This window comes from Diplotaxodon limnothrissa, linkage group LG7 (assembly GCF_057381915.1).
Source record: "Diplotaxodon limnothrissa isolate DT_005_m linkage group LG7, D_limnothrissa_male_GT1.1, whole genome shotgun sequence".
Lineage (NCBI taxonomy): Eukaryota > Metazoa > Chordata > Actinopteri > Cichliformes > Cichlidae > Diplotaxodon > Diplotaxodon limnothrissa.
Window position 1 is genome coordinate 52,410,514 of NC_140602.1, and position 17,902 is coordinate 52,428,415.

Below are 17,902 nucleotides of genomic sequence, written 5' to 3' on the forward strand. Positions count from 1 at the left end.
TTAGTGTTGGTGTGTTTGACTGTCTCATTTTACATTTTTAAAATAAAAAATGTAAAATGAATTAAAACATTTTAATTAAATAAAACAGATATTGAAAAAGTTTAACTTTGAAGACATAATTTATATGTTACTGCAATACTTTGCAAACTGCAAAATACTGTATTATAAGTGAAGTATCATGGGGTGTCTGGTGATTCCCACCCTGCTGAATATAGCCATGGACGCATGTAACCGTAATTCTACTTAATAAACTGAGAACAACTACTCTACTCTAATACATCTCTCTAAAAGAATCACAAGATGATTAACAGGACTGGAAAGTAGAAAACTGCTATAATCTGTACTTACAATGTGCTAAAAAATATAAGAGAAGGAAAAAACTGTTCAGTAAGAGTGGATACAAACAAGGGTCATCTCAACCAAGAAGTGCAGCAAAGGGCGAACACTGACAACAAATTGTCCTTCTCTTAGTCAGTGGGTGCACAGTGTGCTGCTAAAAATGATTTTGCATACTCTGGATGTTCCACTTCCGAGGAAGAGAAAGGCAAGTCAGATGTCAGTAGTAGCAAAGGTCTAACAAACATAGCGCTCAGGACTTGACCAACAATCATCAATGCACTCAAGAAACAGAATTTTAACTTTATTTTATTTTCATATATTGTAATGGTACAAAAGGAGAGCCTGAACATTAGGCAAAGTTCAGTTGTCCATTGTTACAGACGTCCCACTTAAAAAGCCAGTGTTCAGTCCACTTGGCAACAATTAGTAAAAGGCCTTGTGATACAGACAGTGCTGAGTGAAACAAGTCCGTCCATCCAACTTTTAGTTTACATTTAACGTGATCGCTGCTTAGGTTTAAAAGCGTTCCTTCCAGTATCAACGCACACATGGTTTCAAATGAAATGGATGGAAATGAACCGTTTTCCCTGATCCACAGGCATCAGAATACAGAGATGAATTGTACAGAGCAAATACAATCATGATTTATGTTCCATACACAGGCAGAAATATAATGCAACCACGGCAGTTTAAGAAAAATCTAGGGCGATGAAAAGGAAATGAAACTGTCTGGAAATGTACAATCTTGGGAAATATTAACAGATGATATACTGATGTACACAATGCCCACACTGGAGGGTGAGCTCACCTCCATTTACAGTAAGTCAAGATTGTCGAGTCGTTTCTGCTCAGTTGTGAAGTCCTGTTTTGTTTATTCAAAAACAGCAGTGTCCAAAGGGAAACCAGCAGCAATATGAATGATGATTATGAGCAAGAATAAACTGACCAGTCACGCTGCTTCACACAAACATTGCTTAAGTGATACATAATTTAGAAACACACAAAAGGAATTGGGAAAAGCTGGAAAATAACAAAAAAGAAGAAGAACAAAAACAAGAAAAGCTTTTATACGCACTGACTTAATGTGTTTGGGTGAAAATGAGCTGAGACTATATCTGAAACTGCTAGAGTTTTCTTGTAACCAAGGAGCACGTATGAGTCATCAAAACTTCCTCCTTTTGGTTTCGTGGGAATGTCTGACTGACCTTTTCCTCGGACCTTCACCTGATTCACTAACAGAAAAGGGAGTGGGCTGAAAATTAGACGCATGACTCAGAGGGACATGACGGTGAAGGACTGTAGAGCCGAGTCACAGCTCAAAGGACAGAACAAAAATGACCAAGGCAACTCGTCACCATAATATTTGTGCGTATGTGTCCAAACATACGCACGCAAAACAAACAAACTCCCAGATAAAAACATATTCATGAGAATTTTGACAAAGTAGTGTGAGAGAGTGTGAATGAGCACCATCCATCTTCGCGAGTTATACTGACTATACAGGCTCTACTAGGGAATAATTTAGGTTTTTATATATGTCTGAACTCCCAGAACTAATGATGTGACCCACATGTTAAGGCTAAAATTTTATAACAAAAAATGTGCGTACAGTTGTTATCCTTGGGATCAAATCAAGCAACCAGGGCTTTGTAAATCTAAAGTCTGCCATTAAAACACAACAATATTATTGCCCGATATTAGCTAATCGCCAATGTATCGGTATTGGCATTTACAACAGTGTTGCTGATAAATGAAAACTTTAAAAAAAGAAGAGACAGGAGAAACATCCTTCAACCATGTCATGAGTGTTGATGTTGCATAGATTGTCCACCGGAGGGCAGTCTGCAACTTCCCTTTCATCAACGCGTGTTTGGAACGACGCAAACACAACAGCCGCCTGATCCCAGCAGAGCGGAGGTGAATAAATAACGACGCATAAAATACATCAGGAGAATTTGTTTATGTTTAGTGCGTTTGAAAGAGAAAAGAAAAATATTGGAGTATTGGCTTTTTAAGTCACCAAATATCGGTATTAATATCAGCCGGGCCCTGTCTGCCATTAGTACCACTGTACACTGCTTAAGTGCTGTGTGCAAACAGAAAGCTTTACAGACAACCTAAAGTTGACTAAGGCCAGTTATTAGTGCTTTGAAAGTGACACTTTCCTGGAATAAAAACCTTAATTAGCAATAACAGGAACGCTACGTATTGGCAACAATGAAGAACAACATGATACATTGTTTTTAAAAAATAATAACAATCAATAATCAGACTAGATGGGCTAACTCAGAGTAAACTGCCAGTTATAGCCCAACATCATACACATTTCTATGTTACTATATTATTTACTTGCCTATTTTTGCGGATTGATTGGCAGGCCGGCAGGCCAACAGTCCCTATCCGCATACTTGGCACTGCTCACGTTTATCCCGCAGTATGCAAGCAATTCAATTTAAGCATTCAATCCTTTCCAGGAAAGCTGAGATTTCCTGTGGATGAATCTGTTTCTCTGGCATTATTGCCTTTTTGCTTCCATCTGCAATCTCTGTTGCAATGTTAGCACTAGTTGCTCGTCAGCTCACATAAAGCTAAAGCTCCTATTTGTGCCTTTTAATACTGCATGGGAGCGCTTTACTAGTTCCCCCTACAAGGACATTTGGATTCAGTCAAGGCCTCAGTAAACAAAATATACCGTGAACAAAGGTATAATTGTATCATTAGAGTTAACCTTCCTTTAAAAAGCTTGAATCAAAAGAGAAAAACAGCAGGTAGGAAGAATACGGTACACATGAAACAAACACATTAAATATTTCAGCTATACATTTTACAGCACAAGAAATAAAAAACGAGCCAAGATTGTGATGTTTGCAATCATTCCTGGGGTATAAAGCTTGTAAAATCTAAGGCCATATTAGCTGCAAGAGATGCTTGGCTGGGGTGAACATGGCAGAATTAGTCCAAATGATGCTATTAAATCCAAAGGCCTTAATAAGGAAAGTGTTTCAAGCAAACCACGCATGTTACATTAATTTGGTCCATAGATGGTGGGAATCACATATTGCATGTTCGTTTTCTCTCTCCCTCTCTCTGCAAATGTTTCCCTTCTGTTGTCTGATCTAAATGTTTCTCCACTCTTCCATTTCCTGTTTGTCCTCATCTGTCACTTAGATAAACAGATTACATATAAGTGTCTGCTTTTGAAGCTTGACTCAACTCTTCTCAAACAGGAAGTATCTAAACTTTCCATTATCACATCTGAAGTTCATTTCCTTTGGGAGTCCCACACATGTAAAGCTTGACTAAAGCTTCATAAATCATATGGCGCATTAAAAAAAAGGAATAAAGAAAAGAAGTACCTTCATTCTTGTTCATTTTTTAAGTGTATTATCTACTCGATGTGTGATTAGCAGTATCTATGCTCCATATATTTTAACTAAAAAACCCAAAACAAAACAAAACCAAAAGAAATCCGCTGTGACTTGTAATGCAAGGACAGCTAACCTCACATAATTACATGTAATTACAACATAGCAAAGAAAATAACAATAATATGGGTATAGCTTTGACAATTTCTTTTTAAAATAAATGCAAAACCAAAACTACACGTCTATTGTGCATAACATTGCATTCCAATATTCACAATAAAACAGCCCTTCTCACAGGCCCAAACATAATGCTAATGTATGGTACAATTTAAAAGTACACCAAAATAAATTCTTGGCCTTTTCCCAACACATTACAAGGTGTCATATTAAATCTGATAAAGTAACACACTCAAAAAAAAGTATAATGCTCGTTGAAACAGAAAGATTCAAAGAAAGAAGATGGATTTGTCCACCATAACTTCCCATGCAGTTAACAAACAGCCTGCCTCACAGACTGATGTTATAGTTTAACAACTGCAGGGTATTTAGACATTGAACTGTAGAGTGTGTTCCCATTTGTTTCCACTGAATATTTGACAGCTTTGTTTCTTTGAAGTTCATCTTCTGAGCTAAGGCCTAAGCTGTGAGATCACCCGTGAGATGATTTGCTAATCTTCATCAAGTCATTTTGTCTACGTAAAAAAAATGCCTCAGAGTAAGTCGAGCATAAAGAAAGCCAGAAGGAAAAACAACACGGCGAAGCTTCATGCCTCAACACATCGGCTATCAGTTGCGCTGTCATTTGTTCGATTACATCTGCTAGCACAGTGAGGCACGCTGCACCTCATCTGCAGATATAACCGTATAAAACTCAAAGGTGATTTTCAGTCTCGAGGCCAGAGAACGTCAGGCTAACACTCTTCTGTGCATATTTCCTGTTGATAGTAAAGTAGTGATAATCAGCACATTTAGATCACTGGCAAGGTTGAATCGTGCAAGTTTAAATAAACGGGTTTGCTTTGGACAGTTCCTATTGTGGCATGCATACTCAACATCACCTGGATGAAACACTGAAAGGCCACAATACCAAACCACCTTTCATCGCCAAGCTAGGTTATGAGATTATTCCACTGGCAGGCATGAGACAATTCCAAAAGCCATCACTTTCCTGTGCCTGTTGGGCCAGAACTGCTGCATCTCCTTCAAAGTTTCACAAAATTTCATTGCTTCTTCATTCCTCTGATCAAACTTCTCTCCTCTGCAGCTGTCCACAGTGGTTCGGCTCAGGCTTGTTCCTTATCGGCCCTCCACAGCTGCTCTTTCACTTCTGAGGGAAGCGTGTTGAACAGGTCCTCCTCCACCACCAGGCTGCTCTTCTTCAACAGTCGGCACTCGCCGAGCTCCACCGGAAGACACTCCAGACGGTTCCCTCGCAGCTCCAGCTGAGTCAGCCCGGTCAGTTCCCCAAAACGTGACGGTAGAGTCTGCAAGCAGTTGTTCCCCAGATTCAGAGTACGAAGTTTCTTACACTGGAACAGCTCTGGGGGCAACGTCTCAATCTGAAATGGAGAGGAAAGGAGGAGGTTGCAGTTACCCTGGCCTGCTGAGGCAGTTACTAAGCAAAACATGTTTCACATAATAAGCAGCTCAGTTGTAGATCACATTAATTTCAGATGCTAACCAATTAAAACTACGACAAACAGGCAGGATCACAGGAACAAAATCAAAACTAGGTTAAATCTAGGCCTGCAGTTATATATGGGTGAACACGGTGCAGGCCAGTATCGACTTTGGTGACTGCTATGAGCAGATCCAACATTTACTATAGCAACTTAAAGACGGTTAATAACGAGATAAAAGACTTTTAAACAGCTGGGTTATTTTAATTATGATAACCATAAAATAAAGCATCTGTATTGGCGACAGACAAGCAATCTCTTGCTGCCACCTCCAAAACAGCATTGAGTTAAATGTGACTTGATTGGTTCAAATGTTTTGCCAGGTTTGGTTAATTTCAGCTGTTCTTGGATGCCGGCTCTGAGAGTTGAGTATCACACCAGTAAACAGAATCTAGGCATCATTTTAGATTACTTGTAAACTTTTGTTAAAGCCTTATTACACAATTCTACTAAATATAACTACTGTGTGCATTTTTAACCAGCTTAGTTTAGGTAGCTGGAGTGCTAGCTATTAACAAAGAAATTTTTCCTATTACTCAGGATCAACCGAGCAGAGCACAGCTGATGTTTAGACAGCTGATGTTTTATTCAAATCTTACCCTGATACTACATTCATGTGTTTGACCAATCAATGTATGCAACCAGGTCTTTCGAAGCTTAACTAAAAAAAACATTCCCACGTCCCATGGGTTTTGCACTCAACAATAAAGCTACGGGTTGACAGAACAATTTTACATCTAATTACGAATTTTACGCAGGATGCCCTTCCTGACACCACCCCATAAAGAGGCTAGTCTCCATTCTGAATTGACCCAGCGATTTACACTATGGAGCAAACACCCAATACTACGTAAAACTGGAATTTAATCTGACTCAAATGTGATATTTAGAACAATAAAATAACAGTGGGTTTGCGATGTAACCACCAGAACGTGATACAGGCAAAGAATTTCACAATTTGTGCATGTCTGCTAAAGACTTAAAGGTTTGAACAAATTTAGGACTTGAGTTTACTTTGTGTACCATGAACCTCTGTTTGAAAACAACAATGCAGTCATACTCTGTTAAAAACTTCTAAACATTAAAAACCTTTTTTTTTATTTGGATAGATAATGTGCTGGAAGTTTAAAGAGGATTTTAAGGAAAAGAGGCCCCGAGAGCCCAAAACATCAAAAGGACCCCATTTAATGGAGCTATTTGTAGCCGCACACAAACCTGCTGGAAGCTATTTTCAGCATGCAAGCGCAGTAGAAAGTCTAGTAAAACAGCAGTAATAATAACCTTTACTGAAAAACACATGATGCTGTATGCATGCTCAGTGTTCAAAACAGTATTATCAGGAGAATTCACCAAGTGTTTCTTTAAATTCTCACAGTAAACAAATGTGAATGAAATGCCCCAAAGCAAATAACTGAGTTAAAGCTTAAATGATCTCCTTCATCAGAAACCACAGGCTTCAATCCAACTGTGAATTTTTAGCATGATTGAACATGTTAATGAAAAATAACCAAGTTTATGATAATCTGCCACCTTAACACAGTGAGGGAGGCTAGTTTTGTGGAGAAAAGCGACACATTATACAAATAATACCATATACACTTTGTAATAAATACATAGCAATGACACATTTTGGTCCGCTTGGAGTTCACTTGGATTTTTTTGTGTGTGAAAAGAAGCCAAACCACAGGAAAAAGCTACAAGTTTACAAATTCATCAACTAATTTAGACCAGCGTAAACAAACTATAAAAGCGCCCTTAGACAAAGACTTGGACAGCTGTCAATATACCTGGGTGGTCCACCTAAGTAAAGTCTTTGTATGGGAAGCACTACAGTCCTACTGTTATCTTCAAAGGCATAATTCTACACCAAGAACATGTAGATATTTATAATGGTTGACCTCCGTCAACAACTTATCGGGTTTTTAAGCGAACCTTACTGACATCTATGAGAAAGATAAAGGGGTGGAAACATGACTGCAGAATGAGAGAACTTGATAACTTTTACTACACTTTGAATCACCTTGTTGTTGAATTGTGCTATACAAATAAACTTGCCTTGCCTTACAATGAATAATTTAAGAAATTCTTCGCTACTCACCCTGTTTGCTGTCACTGCAAAATACTGCAGGTTCTGGAGGAAGCCCACATCTGGGTGGATGCTGGTCAGATTGTTGTGGCTCAGGTCTAAGAAGCGCAACTTGCGGCAGAAGAAAAGCTGGCTGGGGATCCTCTCTATCTTGTTCCTATTCAAATAGAGCCTTTCCAGGTTGGTGAGTGTTCCGATCTGAATGGGGATATAGGCAATCTGGTTGTACCACAGCTTCAGGCACACGAGGCGGTGCAGGTGCTGGAAGCTGATGATCTCCTCTATCGTCTTCAGATTGTTGTCCTTCAGGTCGATTTCCTGCAGGTTGTGCAAGCTAAAGATGGAGTGCGGAATACGTTCGAGATCGCAACGAATGAGCTCCAGCTCAGTCAGGTTGACCATTTTCTTCAGGCTGTTGAGCACCATTAGTTTGGTGCCCTCATTGTTGATGGAGAGCTTCTGAAGGTGCACACCCACATCCGTTACCACCTGGGGAAGCTTAGTGAGGTTGCTCTTAAGCCGTAGCACTTTGAGACTTTTGAGCTCTCGGAGCCCATCGATGACAATGTAACGATTATTCTCAGCACTCAGGTTCCCGGTTAAATGCAGCTCTCTGAGATTCTTCAGGCTGTAGATCCACAATGGGATCTCCTTGATATCAGTGAACTTAATGTGGAGGGACTTCAGATTCTCTCTTAGAAAGGCCAGAGCTGGAGCCTCAATTTTAGCCGGGGTGTGATAGAGCCACATTTCTTTTAGGTTGGAAAGCTGGGCGATGATTGGAGGGATAGTAACATCTGGAATAAGTTCCAGCTTGAGCACCTCTAGTTCAATCAGATCAAACACCGTGTCTGGAATCCCGCTGAGCATGAAGAGGTGCAGCTCCAGCTTCTCCTGGGAGTTCTTGGTGATACGCTGCCGTAGCTTCTCCAGTGTCCACTCATTGTTCAGGTTGAGTTGCCTCAGCTTGTTTTCACTCACCTCTGACAGAAACACAGCGAAGCGCTTGGAGTAAAGAGGGTCATACTGATCTATCATGTGCAGCATGAAGGCAAAGTCGTTCTTTACATCTGGGATGTCACTGTAACTGCTTTCCTCACGGATTGCTTCAAAGGAGTATCGTTTCAGGGAGCGGCTGAGCATCCAACAAAGAGTGTACATGCAGATGAGTCCATAAACCACCACCAGGGAGATGTAGAAACAGGCCAAAATCCTGAAAAGAGTTGCTAACGGATGGGCGCAATGGAACGAGCTGTACCCGGTTAGATTCTGAATATTCTCTGTGCACAGCACATTGAAGCTGATGTGTTTTACATAGTGGGCTGTGTAGCCAAATATCAGTATAAACTTTATTACCTTGATAATGGTCTGACGTATGTAAAGGCGGTACACTATATCACCCTCCTCTACATGTATTCTGAACTTTTTAACCTTTTCAAAAAGGGCCTTGGCCTGCTCCCCTTCCTTTTTATCTAAAACTCCAGTTTCAGAGCGATCAACAATTCCTTGTTCAATTCTGGTCTTTGTTCGTTGGAGCATGGGCACACTGGCCTCAACATCCTCGCTCACGCTTGAGGCCTTCTTGTCCATCGAACCGTTCGTTTTCCCCACAGGCTTGGGGTCGCTCTCCTCCACCACGGTCTCAGACAAAGCTCTCGTTGTCCACGGGGAGTCGAAGCACTTGAGGAGGATGGAGACAAAATGCTCCACTTTAGAACTCGTGCGGGGGAACTTAAACCAGAAGTTGCTGCAGGCCAGGAAGATTAGAGTGTGGAGTAGCACCAGATAGGGGAAATATTTGGCAAACCAGTGTAGTTTTTTCTCATAGCAGACTGCGTCTACATAGTTATACTGATGTCGGTCAAGGTCATACTGAATGCCTTTGGGTTCCGGTGCGTAGTGGGTGGTCAGATTCGGCATGGGCATGACTTCGCACGAGTCATTAACGACCCACTTGCAAGGCAAGCAGATCATCTTGTCCTGTGTGACCTGCAGCGTCCCGCCGAACACCGCAATCATCAGCATGACGATTGAGATGTAGTCTGTGAAAACGTCCCACCATGGCTTCAGGATGCGGTACGCTGGCTGGGTGTCAGCAAAGTATCGGAGCTCTGTGACGGGAATCATGATGGTTTATCTAAAAAAGCAGAGACAACAGAGGATTAGTTCATGACATGTTAGGTTAAACTGTGTTTTGAAAACCTTAATGCTTTGGGGCAAAACTTTGTATAAATTACACTCAAAATATTATTCCTGCCTATTGGCAGCTGACTGTGGCAGCTGGTTGTGAATATTTTAAGCTTTTTCCTTATGAAATCCAGTTGAATAGCTGTTTTTCTTTGATAGCTTCTATGCCAGTTTCTGGGATTAAGCCAACCATTGTTTTCATTAGGAATTAATCCTCTAATTATTTCGTCATTCATTATTTCTAAAATGCCATGAAATAGTGAAGAATGTCCACTATGGTTTCCTGAAAGAATACATTTACAAATTACACTCCAAAACTATGACACAGTCAATTTACAAATACATAAACCAGAGAGAGTCTGATGGTGCACTGGAGAAGCAAATGTTTGGATGTCTTGTTTTTTTGCATGAAATATGATTCAAATTATTAAACCATCTATACAGTGGAAACCCATATTCCCAACAGCAATCAAACATATTTGCCACAATGTGTCTTGGAGAATATCACAGCACTGAAAATAGTACTAAATGGATACCATAATAGCATCACCATTTCATATAGCAGGATAAACACAATCCTTTCATTTTACACTGCACAATTGGAAGGAAGCTTGCTTTAGTCTTGCCTTCTTGCTCTTATGTTATGTCAATATTGATGTGAATATTTTAAAAAGTCAGACAGCAAATTAATAAATGCCACACACACAAATAGCACTAACTTACAATTTGCCTTTTATCCTGATGTAGCCCAACACGCACCTATGAGCAAAGAAGTGGAGGTTACCAGACTAGAAACACACAAAACACGATAGTTCTGATAGCTATTTGTCCTACAACTAAACAAAAGATCCTCTGAGCATCTTGCATGGGACACAGCACATTGCAGAGGCAATAGCAGCACAGACCCCGAAGCAGGCATGTTCATACAGACTCGGTGTCTCCACCTGTACTGCTACGTAGCCCTTTCTCAGAATGAATACGTTTTAACATGTTACTCCTTACAGAAAGGGCCACGAAGGAATGTATTCTCCCAAGAAGCTATGTAAAATCCTGCAAAACCAACAAATTTCCTGATTGTTTTCCCCCAAAAAGTGAACAATCCAAACAAGCAGGAATACTTAAATTAAAATCAAGAAAAACAACTTGAAAATGGATGCTAAACCCATTACTGAACACAAAGCTGCTGCTGGTCCCACGAAAACACAAATCCCCCAAAGTGAAAAACTCCTGAGGCTTGAGTATGTGTGTAAAAACCACAATCAGGCATCTTTTTCAAACAGTAAATAACAATAGACTGAACAATAAAAAAATAGAGCAGTCAAAGCAGCTTTTTTTCACAATTCAAGATGTTTTAAAGGATCATATTAGCCCAAGTATAACCTCCTACACAGAAATACAGTTTCATGTGGACACAAATCTGATAGTAGAAGAAGAAACAAATCAACTGTAATAGTACTACTTATTTTTCTTCTTATAACAGTAAGGAAGAATCAAAAACAACAAAAACTGCATCTCCCTGTTTGTTCAACCACCCCCTACCTTATGAAAGAAGATAGCTGCGCAAGTCCTCACAAAAACGCATTGTTTTTTATCCAGTTCAAACCAGAATGGCAGCGGAGTCGCTGTTGGCCTCCTTCGTTAGGCTTCTGCTTTGCTTTAACACAGAAATTACAGCACACTGAGACCCCAACAGCTGCCACAATACCCTTAACTGTAACCAGTCAGATGGTGTTATTCCACAACAGGCTATCTTTGACTCCAATGCAGTGTACACTTCCCTGTACCACAACAGATTCATGACAAACCCAAAAGCATTTGACATGCTCAACTTTAAAATGTGACAGATGGAAATTCTGGTTTTGCAATACAGTGAAACTGCTGCATATTTTCACTTTCGTGTCTTGAAGTCATTGGTGTGTCGCTTAGATCACAAGTTTGCCACAATAAGCTCATATAAACTCCAAGTTCCATGTAACATAAACTAATTGCCAAGATCTTCCAAGAATTTCACACCAGGCTCTGAAATAACCCTAACAATAATAATGGATGATCCGGTGAGGTCACAATGTACCACTAATATCTTTAATTCAAAAGAACATCCGAGGTTTGTTTCACTTCATCCTGGCACAGGAAAATAAACACCAGTCTGCAAGCAGCTTACCTTGAACCACACTACACTTCTCCAAAATCATCCCTCTAATAATTTCAACCAAGGACTTCTCTGAGGAACTAAGGACTTCCTGTCACTATCCCTGGTGTAAAATAAAAAAGGTCAAGACAGGATAATATAGTGACTGTGTTCTTTCTTGTTTGCTATGTTACCGCAGTACATTTCTCCTGATTTTCTTTCTCAAACAGAGATGCCTTTGTGCAGGCGAAGTGCAGGTGAACCTGACCACCGAAACAGCCAGTGTATTACAGAGCCAGAAATAATTTCCCTCAAGGACACTAGTGTCCATTTGGTTTGTCACAAAAACAAATGGACATGCCTCTTTTGCAGTATATAATGGACTTTCCTTTAAAATAACCCCGAGCAACCCCAAGTAGCTTTAAGTGATATCTGACAGCTAATCTCCAAAAACTAAATGAACTCCAGTGAGGGGAAAAAAACCCCTTCCTGTGGGGCTTAAACTCAAAATCCCACAGGAATAAGTCGCAGGTTCGTATGGGTGCCACTCCCTACTGCTCCTTAGTATAGATTTTTGGTGGTAGGCATACTTTAATACCAACAACTTTCCAAAGACCTTAAAAAAATAAAGGACTGAAGGACTTTCTAAGGACTTAAGGTCATCATCAATGTACACATGCAGGACAAGAGTGTGCGTAGTGCAAAGATCAGAGCACAGCATGTAATCGTGAAAGAGATGAGAAAAACCCCAAAATGATAACAAAATAAAAAGAAAAGGAAAAAGAAAAACGTGCTATAATCTTTGTTATGTGTCCATGATGAGAAAACACTGAACAAGATGGTGTTAACGATGGACAGCATGTCTCCAATGTGATTTGAACCCCACTGAATGTGCACATGACACCTTTGGGAGAAACTTTTAGTAGACAGAAGAGACAAAGTTGAACTTGTTGGCAAAGATAAACAACATACTTTGAGGGAAAAGGGCACTCTATACTAAGGCTAAAAGCTCAACTCAACTAGGCTGGATATTTAAAAGCTGATATGATTTTTGAATATTCAAATAGTAATTAAAAAATGAGATACTTTATGCCTTAATAATTCCTTGGTTTTTTTTACTGGCATTTGCAAGGATATAATACACTACTATCACCCAAAAGGGATGGTAATGCACATGCAAAGCCAAATACAGTGAGAGCTGTCAAAAACCTTCAAATAGAACTTAAAAAATAATGCAGCAAAGCTAGCATATCACAAGTCTGCCACAACTATACAACAGTCATCAGAGAGGAGTATGTTGGAAGGATGTCTTTGTAGAATATTATATTTGATTAGAAATGCCTGTTAATCCAAACCTTGAAGCAGGGTGGAGGTAGCATTATGGGTTGGAGCTGTTTTGCAAGTTCAGAAGACTTTCCAATCGAAAACACTGAATTTAATTTTTGTGTTTAATTCAGCAGTCTACGAGCAGAAGATTTTGAAAGGCTGGGTCATACAACAGGACACTGATTCAAAACATATAAAAAAAATACAGATAAGCCCATGTCTCAAGCCACCACGAATTTCTTTAAATGTTGCTTCCAAGGAGCCAGACTTTATTGTAACTGTTTAAAGTGGTTATGAGCAACAATTCTCCAGGCTTTCTGAACGTTTTTCAAAACCTTTTTCTTAACTAACTGGCTGCTTTTTGATTGATTGAGTATCTGAGTATTTTTAGAGAAATTATTTTCATTTATTTGTTTATTTACTTCACTTAACACTGACAAGCATAAACAAGACACCTAACTCAAGGGATGAACGAGTGTTGTGTCTTAGCAACAAACTCATTTTAAATTGCATCTTTCGACAGTTCGTTACTATTTTTGCTCCAAGTTGATTGCCAAATAGCCATTAGCTAAAAACTTGGCATACGTCAGCATGAAGAAATTGCACAAGTGGAGGACAAAAGAAGAAGTTTCAGGCATAAAAATAATTTTGCAGTATACGAAAATGAAAAAAAAAAAATGCAGCAAAGAAGCCATTTTTAAGGAAGGGAAACAGGGAGAAAAAGCTGAGGTAGATATGAGCTCAGCTAAAAATCAGCGACAGCTGGTCTTATAGAGTGATGAATTTGAAGCTTTGGGGTCAAAGTGTCATAGGAGGAGGTCAGGAGAGAGGTACAACTGGGAGTATGTACAGCCAAAACACGGTGGAGGCTCAGTCATGGTTTGGGGTTGCATTTCAACAAGGGGTGTTGGGAATCTTATCAAAACTAATGGAATTATGAAAGCACAAAAGTGCCCCTAGATTTTGATCCACGATGCAATACCAGCAAACATCCTAGAAGAGCTTTGCATGTAATTCCAGAAGAACTATTCCTGAAGACTACCCATAGAAATTACAAGAAAGCTACCTGTGAGATATCAGGTAGTGTTGAAGAACAAAGGTAGACATACCTTTGTTAGAAGGGGTGGCTTCTAAGATCATTAGAAGCCACCCCTAAAGAAATGAGGTGTGGTACAACACTTGCACAGTAATGACATCTCACTCATGACTGTGTCTTTCCAGTTAAGATTATGACGGCCTATTAGCGTAACTTAGCAGAAGACCACATCACAACTAATTAATTCTGGTTAATTTCTTGCAACTGTACACATGTGGACAGAAAGATGGACAGATACCAGTGCTGCCAGCACTTATTGCAGGCAGGAAGTTTTATTACATTCACTTAGATTGATACACGCTATAAACTCCTCTGTGTTTGAAACATCTCTCAATATTCCCTTGGCAACTACTTCACAAATTTCCATTTAAGTGCCGCAAACATTTATAGGACCTCCAAAGCAACAGAGAGCATCACTTTACTAACGTCTTCTACGCCCTGTTATCACGTACCATACAGCAGAGATGACTAAGGAACAGCGTGTTTTGGATCCCTTCATCAGTTCACAGTTGTTGAAAGTATTACACCCAGATCTCAGGGTTGTGTCAACAGCATCCAGTCCAGGCTTGTTGCTCCAAATGTGCTGGAGTTGAATATCAATTTTAAGCGACAAAAATCAGCTTTTTTCCACCATATTTTGACACTGTGTGGTACAAATAATGTATCATTTGAAGATAATGAGGTGAGAAATCATATATGAAAAGACTAAATGGTAAATGGCCTGTATTTGTATAGCGCTTTCCTAGTCCTTAAGGACCCCAAAGCGCTTTACACACTCAGTCATCCACCCATTCACACACTGGTGATGGCAAGCTACATTGTAACCACAGCTGCCCTGGGGCGCACTGACAGAGGCGAGGCTGCCACCGGGCCCTCTGACCACAACCAGTAGGCAACGGGTGAAGCATCTTGCCCAAGGACACAACGACCGAGACTGTCCAAGTCAGGGCTCGAACCTTCCGATTACAAGGCGAACTCCCAACTCTTGAGCCACGATTGCTCCGACTAATCCTACCTTGGTCTGATTCTAGCTTTTCAAAGGAGGATCCTTGCACTTAACAATTTTTCCAGCACTTCCCAGCACTATGTGGCAATAACTACATAACTATGTGATCTGGATCCAGCAAGTCAAAGACATTGATTAGTTTCCCGTTATTATTTTTCCATTTTAGCTAATACTTAGTAAATCCTGATAAAAGTCTACATAAGGCTGTTAGGGGGCAGTTGAGTTGCTAGTCTACATCAGCACTACATATCAGCAGTGACAGTGTTTTCTAAAGCCACAATCCACTCACACTTTATAAAGAGGTCCTTGACCACAAAACTGTTGCCTAGAACGCGGAAAAGAAAATGAAAAGAAAAGAAATTCAGGCCAAAAACTTGAGATCGTTCTTCACAGCCCATTTGTACAAAGCAGAATTATCACAGCTTCCGATCTCAGCCCATCTGCCCAGCCCTGGGGCATCAAATCAAGGGATGGAGAGGACAAGGTCTAACAACTGCTGACTCACAAAGAATGTACACCAGTGATGTCATGCTCTCACACATGTTCACAGTAATGAGAGGTCTGAGACATAAACCGTTTAAAACTACTTTATAAAGACATATCCTGATCTTATAAATTAATCATTCTAACCATATTTGTGTGCCTAGCCTGCCAATGGCAATATTACTACAGCAATGCGATAAAATCATAAGAGCTCTTACATGTATTTTGTGACTCTGTAGTAATAAAAATGAGAAGAAGAACAGCTCCTTATGAACTTAATATCCGAGAAACATCGAGTTACAAAACAGAGCTCTCCTGTTTTCCACTGCATGCACATGCTTTGCGGCTGCTGATGGGAAAACTTCCGTGTTTTAATCTGCTGTTTATAGCTTCAGTGTTTTATCAGCAAAAAACTGCGCTAAAAATCCCAGAACACCTCGCCTGGCCTTTAGCTATGGACAAAAATGCATTTAAGCAGGACCGAGAATATTTCATTAGCTTAAAAAAAATCAATCCGAGGCGGTAACACAGTCGGATAAAATTACATGTAATCCAACCCCCCCAGAGCGACCTTTAGTTAGGTGGTCCTCTCCACAGCAAGAGTCAGCAGAGCAGGGACGGGAAACGATGTCTCATGTCGGTGCTCAGTTAGCAGTCTGCGGCAGCTAACTGGTTATATACCAAACACCCTGAAAAATAACAAAAGACCCACCTGTTTTGCTAAAGCTGGTGTCTCTCGCCTCCTCCGCACTCTGGTGAAACATTTCTCAAACAGGCTTCAGAAGCTGAGGCAGCTCGGACATCAGGCCGGAGCCCCGTTATGCTGCTACGGTAGAAGAAACCCGCAAGAAGGCTAGAGCGGTGCGGGACCGTCGGCTCCCACAAAGAGCTCTGTCCGAGCAGGGACGGGGGAAAGTACGAAATTATACAGTTTTTCAAAATAAAAGCACAACCCTCTCATCTCACTCTCGCTCTGTCTCTCTCACTTCTGTTTCCCCCTATTTTCTTTTAGCTTTCCTTTTTAAGTTTTATTAAATTAGATAAATAGGTTAGTTATATATCTACTCCCAGTCGGTCGCGGCAGATGGCTGCCCCTTCTGAGACTGTTTCTGCTGGAGGTTTCTTCCTGTCAAAAGGTTTCTTCCCACACTTACCTTACAGTATAAAGTCTGTGAGACAAATGTTGTGATTTGGGGTTATATAAATAAAATTGAATTGAAAAATTGAATTGAATTGAATTGAATAGAATATAAATAAAATTAAATACAACGGAATTGAACTGAACTGAACTACAGCCCTCTTTAAACTTAAGTGGGCCAGTGAAAGTCTGCATTTCTGTAAGTGTAAAGAATTGTAATTACACACTTAACATATCTTAAGATAATAATAAAAAGTGCAATTCATCTTTTCGTTTTTCTACATGATAAAGAAGGGCTCCTTTGGTACATAAAAAAAAACGCTGTCAGTCCATTTGTTTGGGCTTGTAAATTGTAGGAAATAAATGTGTAAAATTACACATTGCTCATTGGTCAGAATGTCCTGTAATTATAAAAGAGAAGGGTTTTGCTAATTGACAAACAAAACACAACTGTATAAGTTATAAATGTGTTAAAAAAATGTAAACAGTGAAAAAATTCAAATCAATACTTTACGCGATCTAACCCCCTTTTTTTTTTTTTTACATTTACAGTAACTTTAAGGGTTTAAAAATAGCAACAACAATAAAAAATCACACTCATCTTCATTCACCAGCAATTTCTTCTTTCGGCTCTTCCACAAATCTCTGCAGTGATTGCACGGTGGAACTGTGCATACATTTTTAATAACTACCCCACATACAGCATCTAATTTCATTGGTACACTTGCACATGAATTTATGGTAGTTTAGGTAGGTCATTCCAAAAATTTTAGATGAACTTGTCACATTTCTTCAATTTTTAAGCTGACTGGGCTGCTTGTGTCTGTTCATCCACATCCCAGATTGACTTTGGGGCACCTCAAGTCTAAATATTATCGGAAATGTGCTCAACCTCATTCCAAGCATTATATATTCACTTCAGAACAGATGCAAAAAGCCTTCAAATCAAACTTTAGATGGAACTGTTCCCACTGAATAATACATGTTTGCCTAAAGTGAGGGCTTATGAATAAGGTATGAATCCTCCCTGTAATGATCATTTGTGCAGAATATCATATAGTACAGTCCA

The 17,902-nt window shown here is 39.8% G+C and overlaps 1 protein-coding gene across 2 annotated transcripts; it reads right to left on the reverse strand.

Moving 5' to 3' along the window:
- Positions 1-672: 672 nt before the first annotated feature.
- Positions 673-16,566, reverse strand: lrrc8aa (leucine rich repeat containing 8 VRAC subunit Aa). 2 transcript variants are annotated; one of them, XM_085359913.1, is made up of 4 exons: positions 16,408-16,566; positions 10,380-10,415; positions 7,482-9,606; positions 673-5,263 (listed from the first exon to the last, which is right to left on the reverse strand). In XM_085359913.1, exons 3-4 carry the CDS (start codon positions 9,594-9,596, stop codon positions 4,988-4,990), a joined length of 2,391 nt encoding a protein of 796 aa, XP_085216039.1. In that variant the 5' UTR covers positions 9,597-9,606; positions 10,380-10,415; positions 16,408-16,566; the 3' UTR covers positions 673-4,987. The 2 variants fall into 2 exon arrangements, with proteins under 2 accessions (XP_085216039.1, XP_085216038.1); XM_085359912.1 differs by lacking the exon at positions 10,380-10,415.
- Between the last annotated feature and the right edge of the window lie 1,336 nt (positions 16,567-17,902).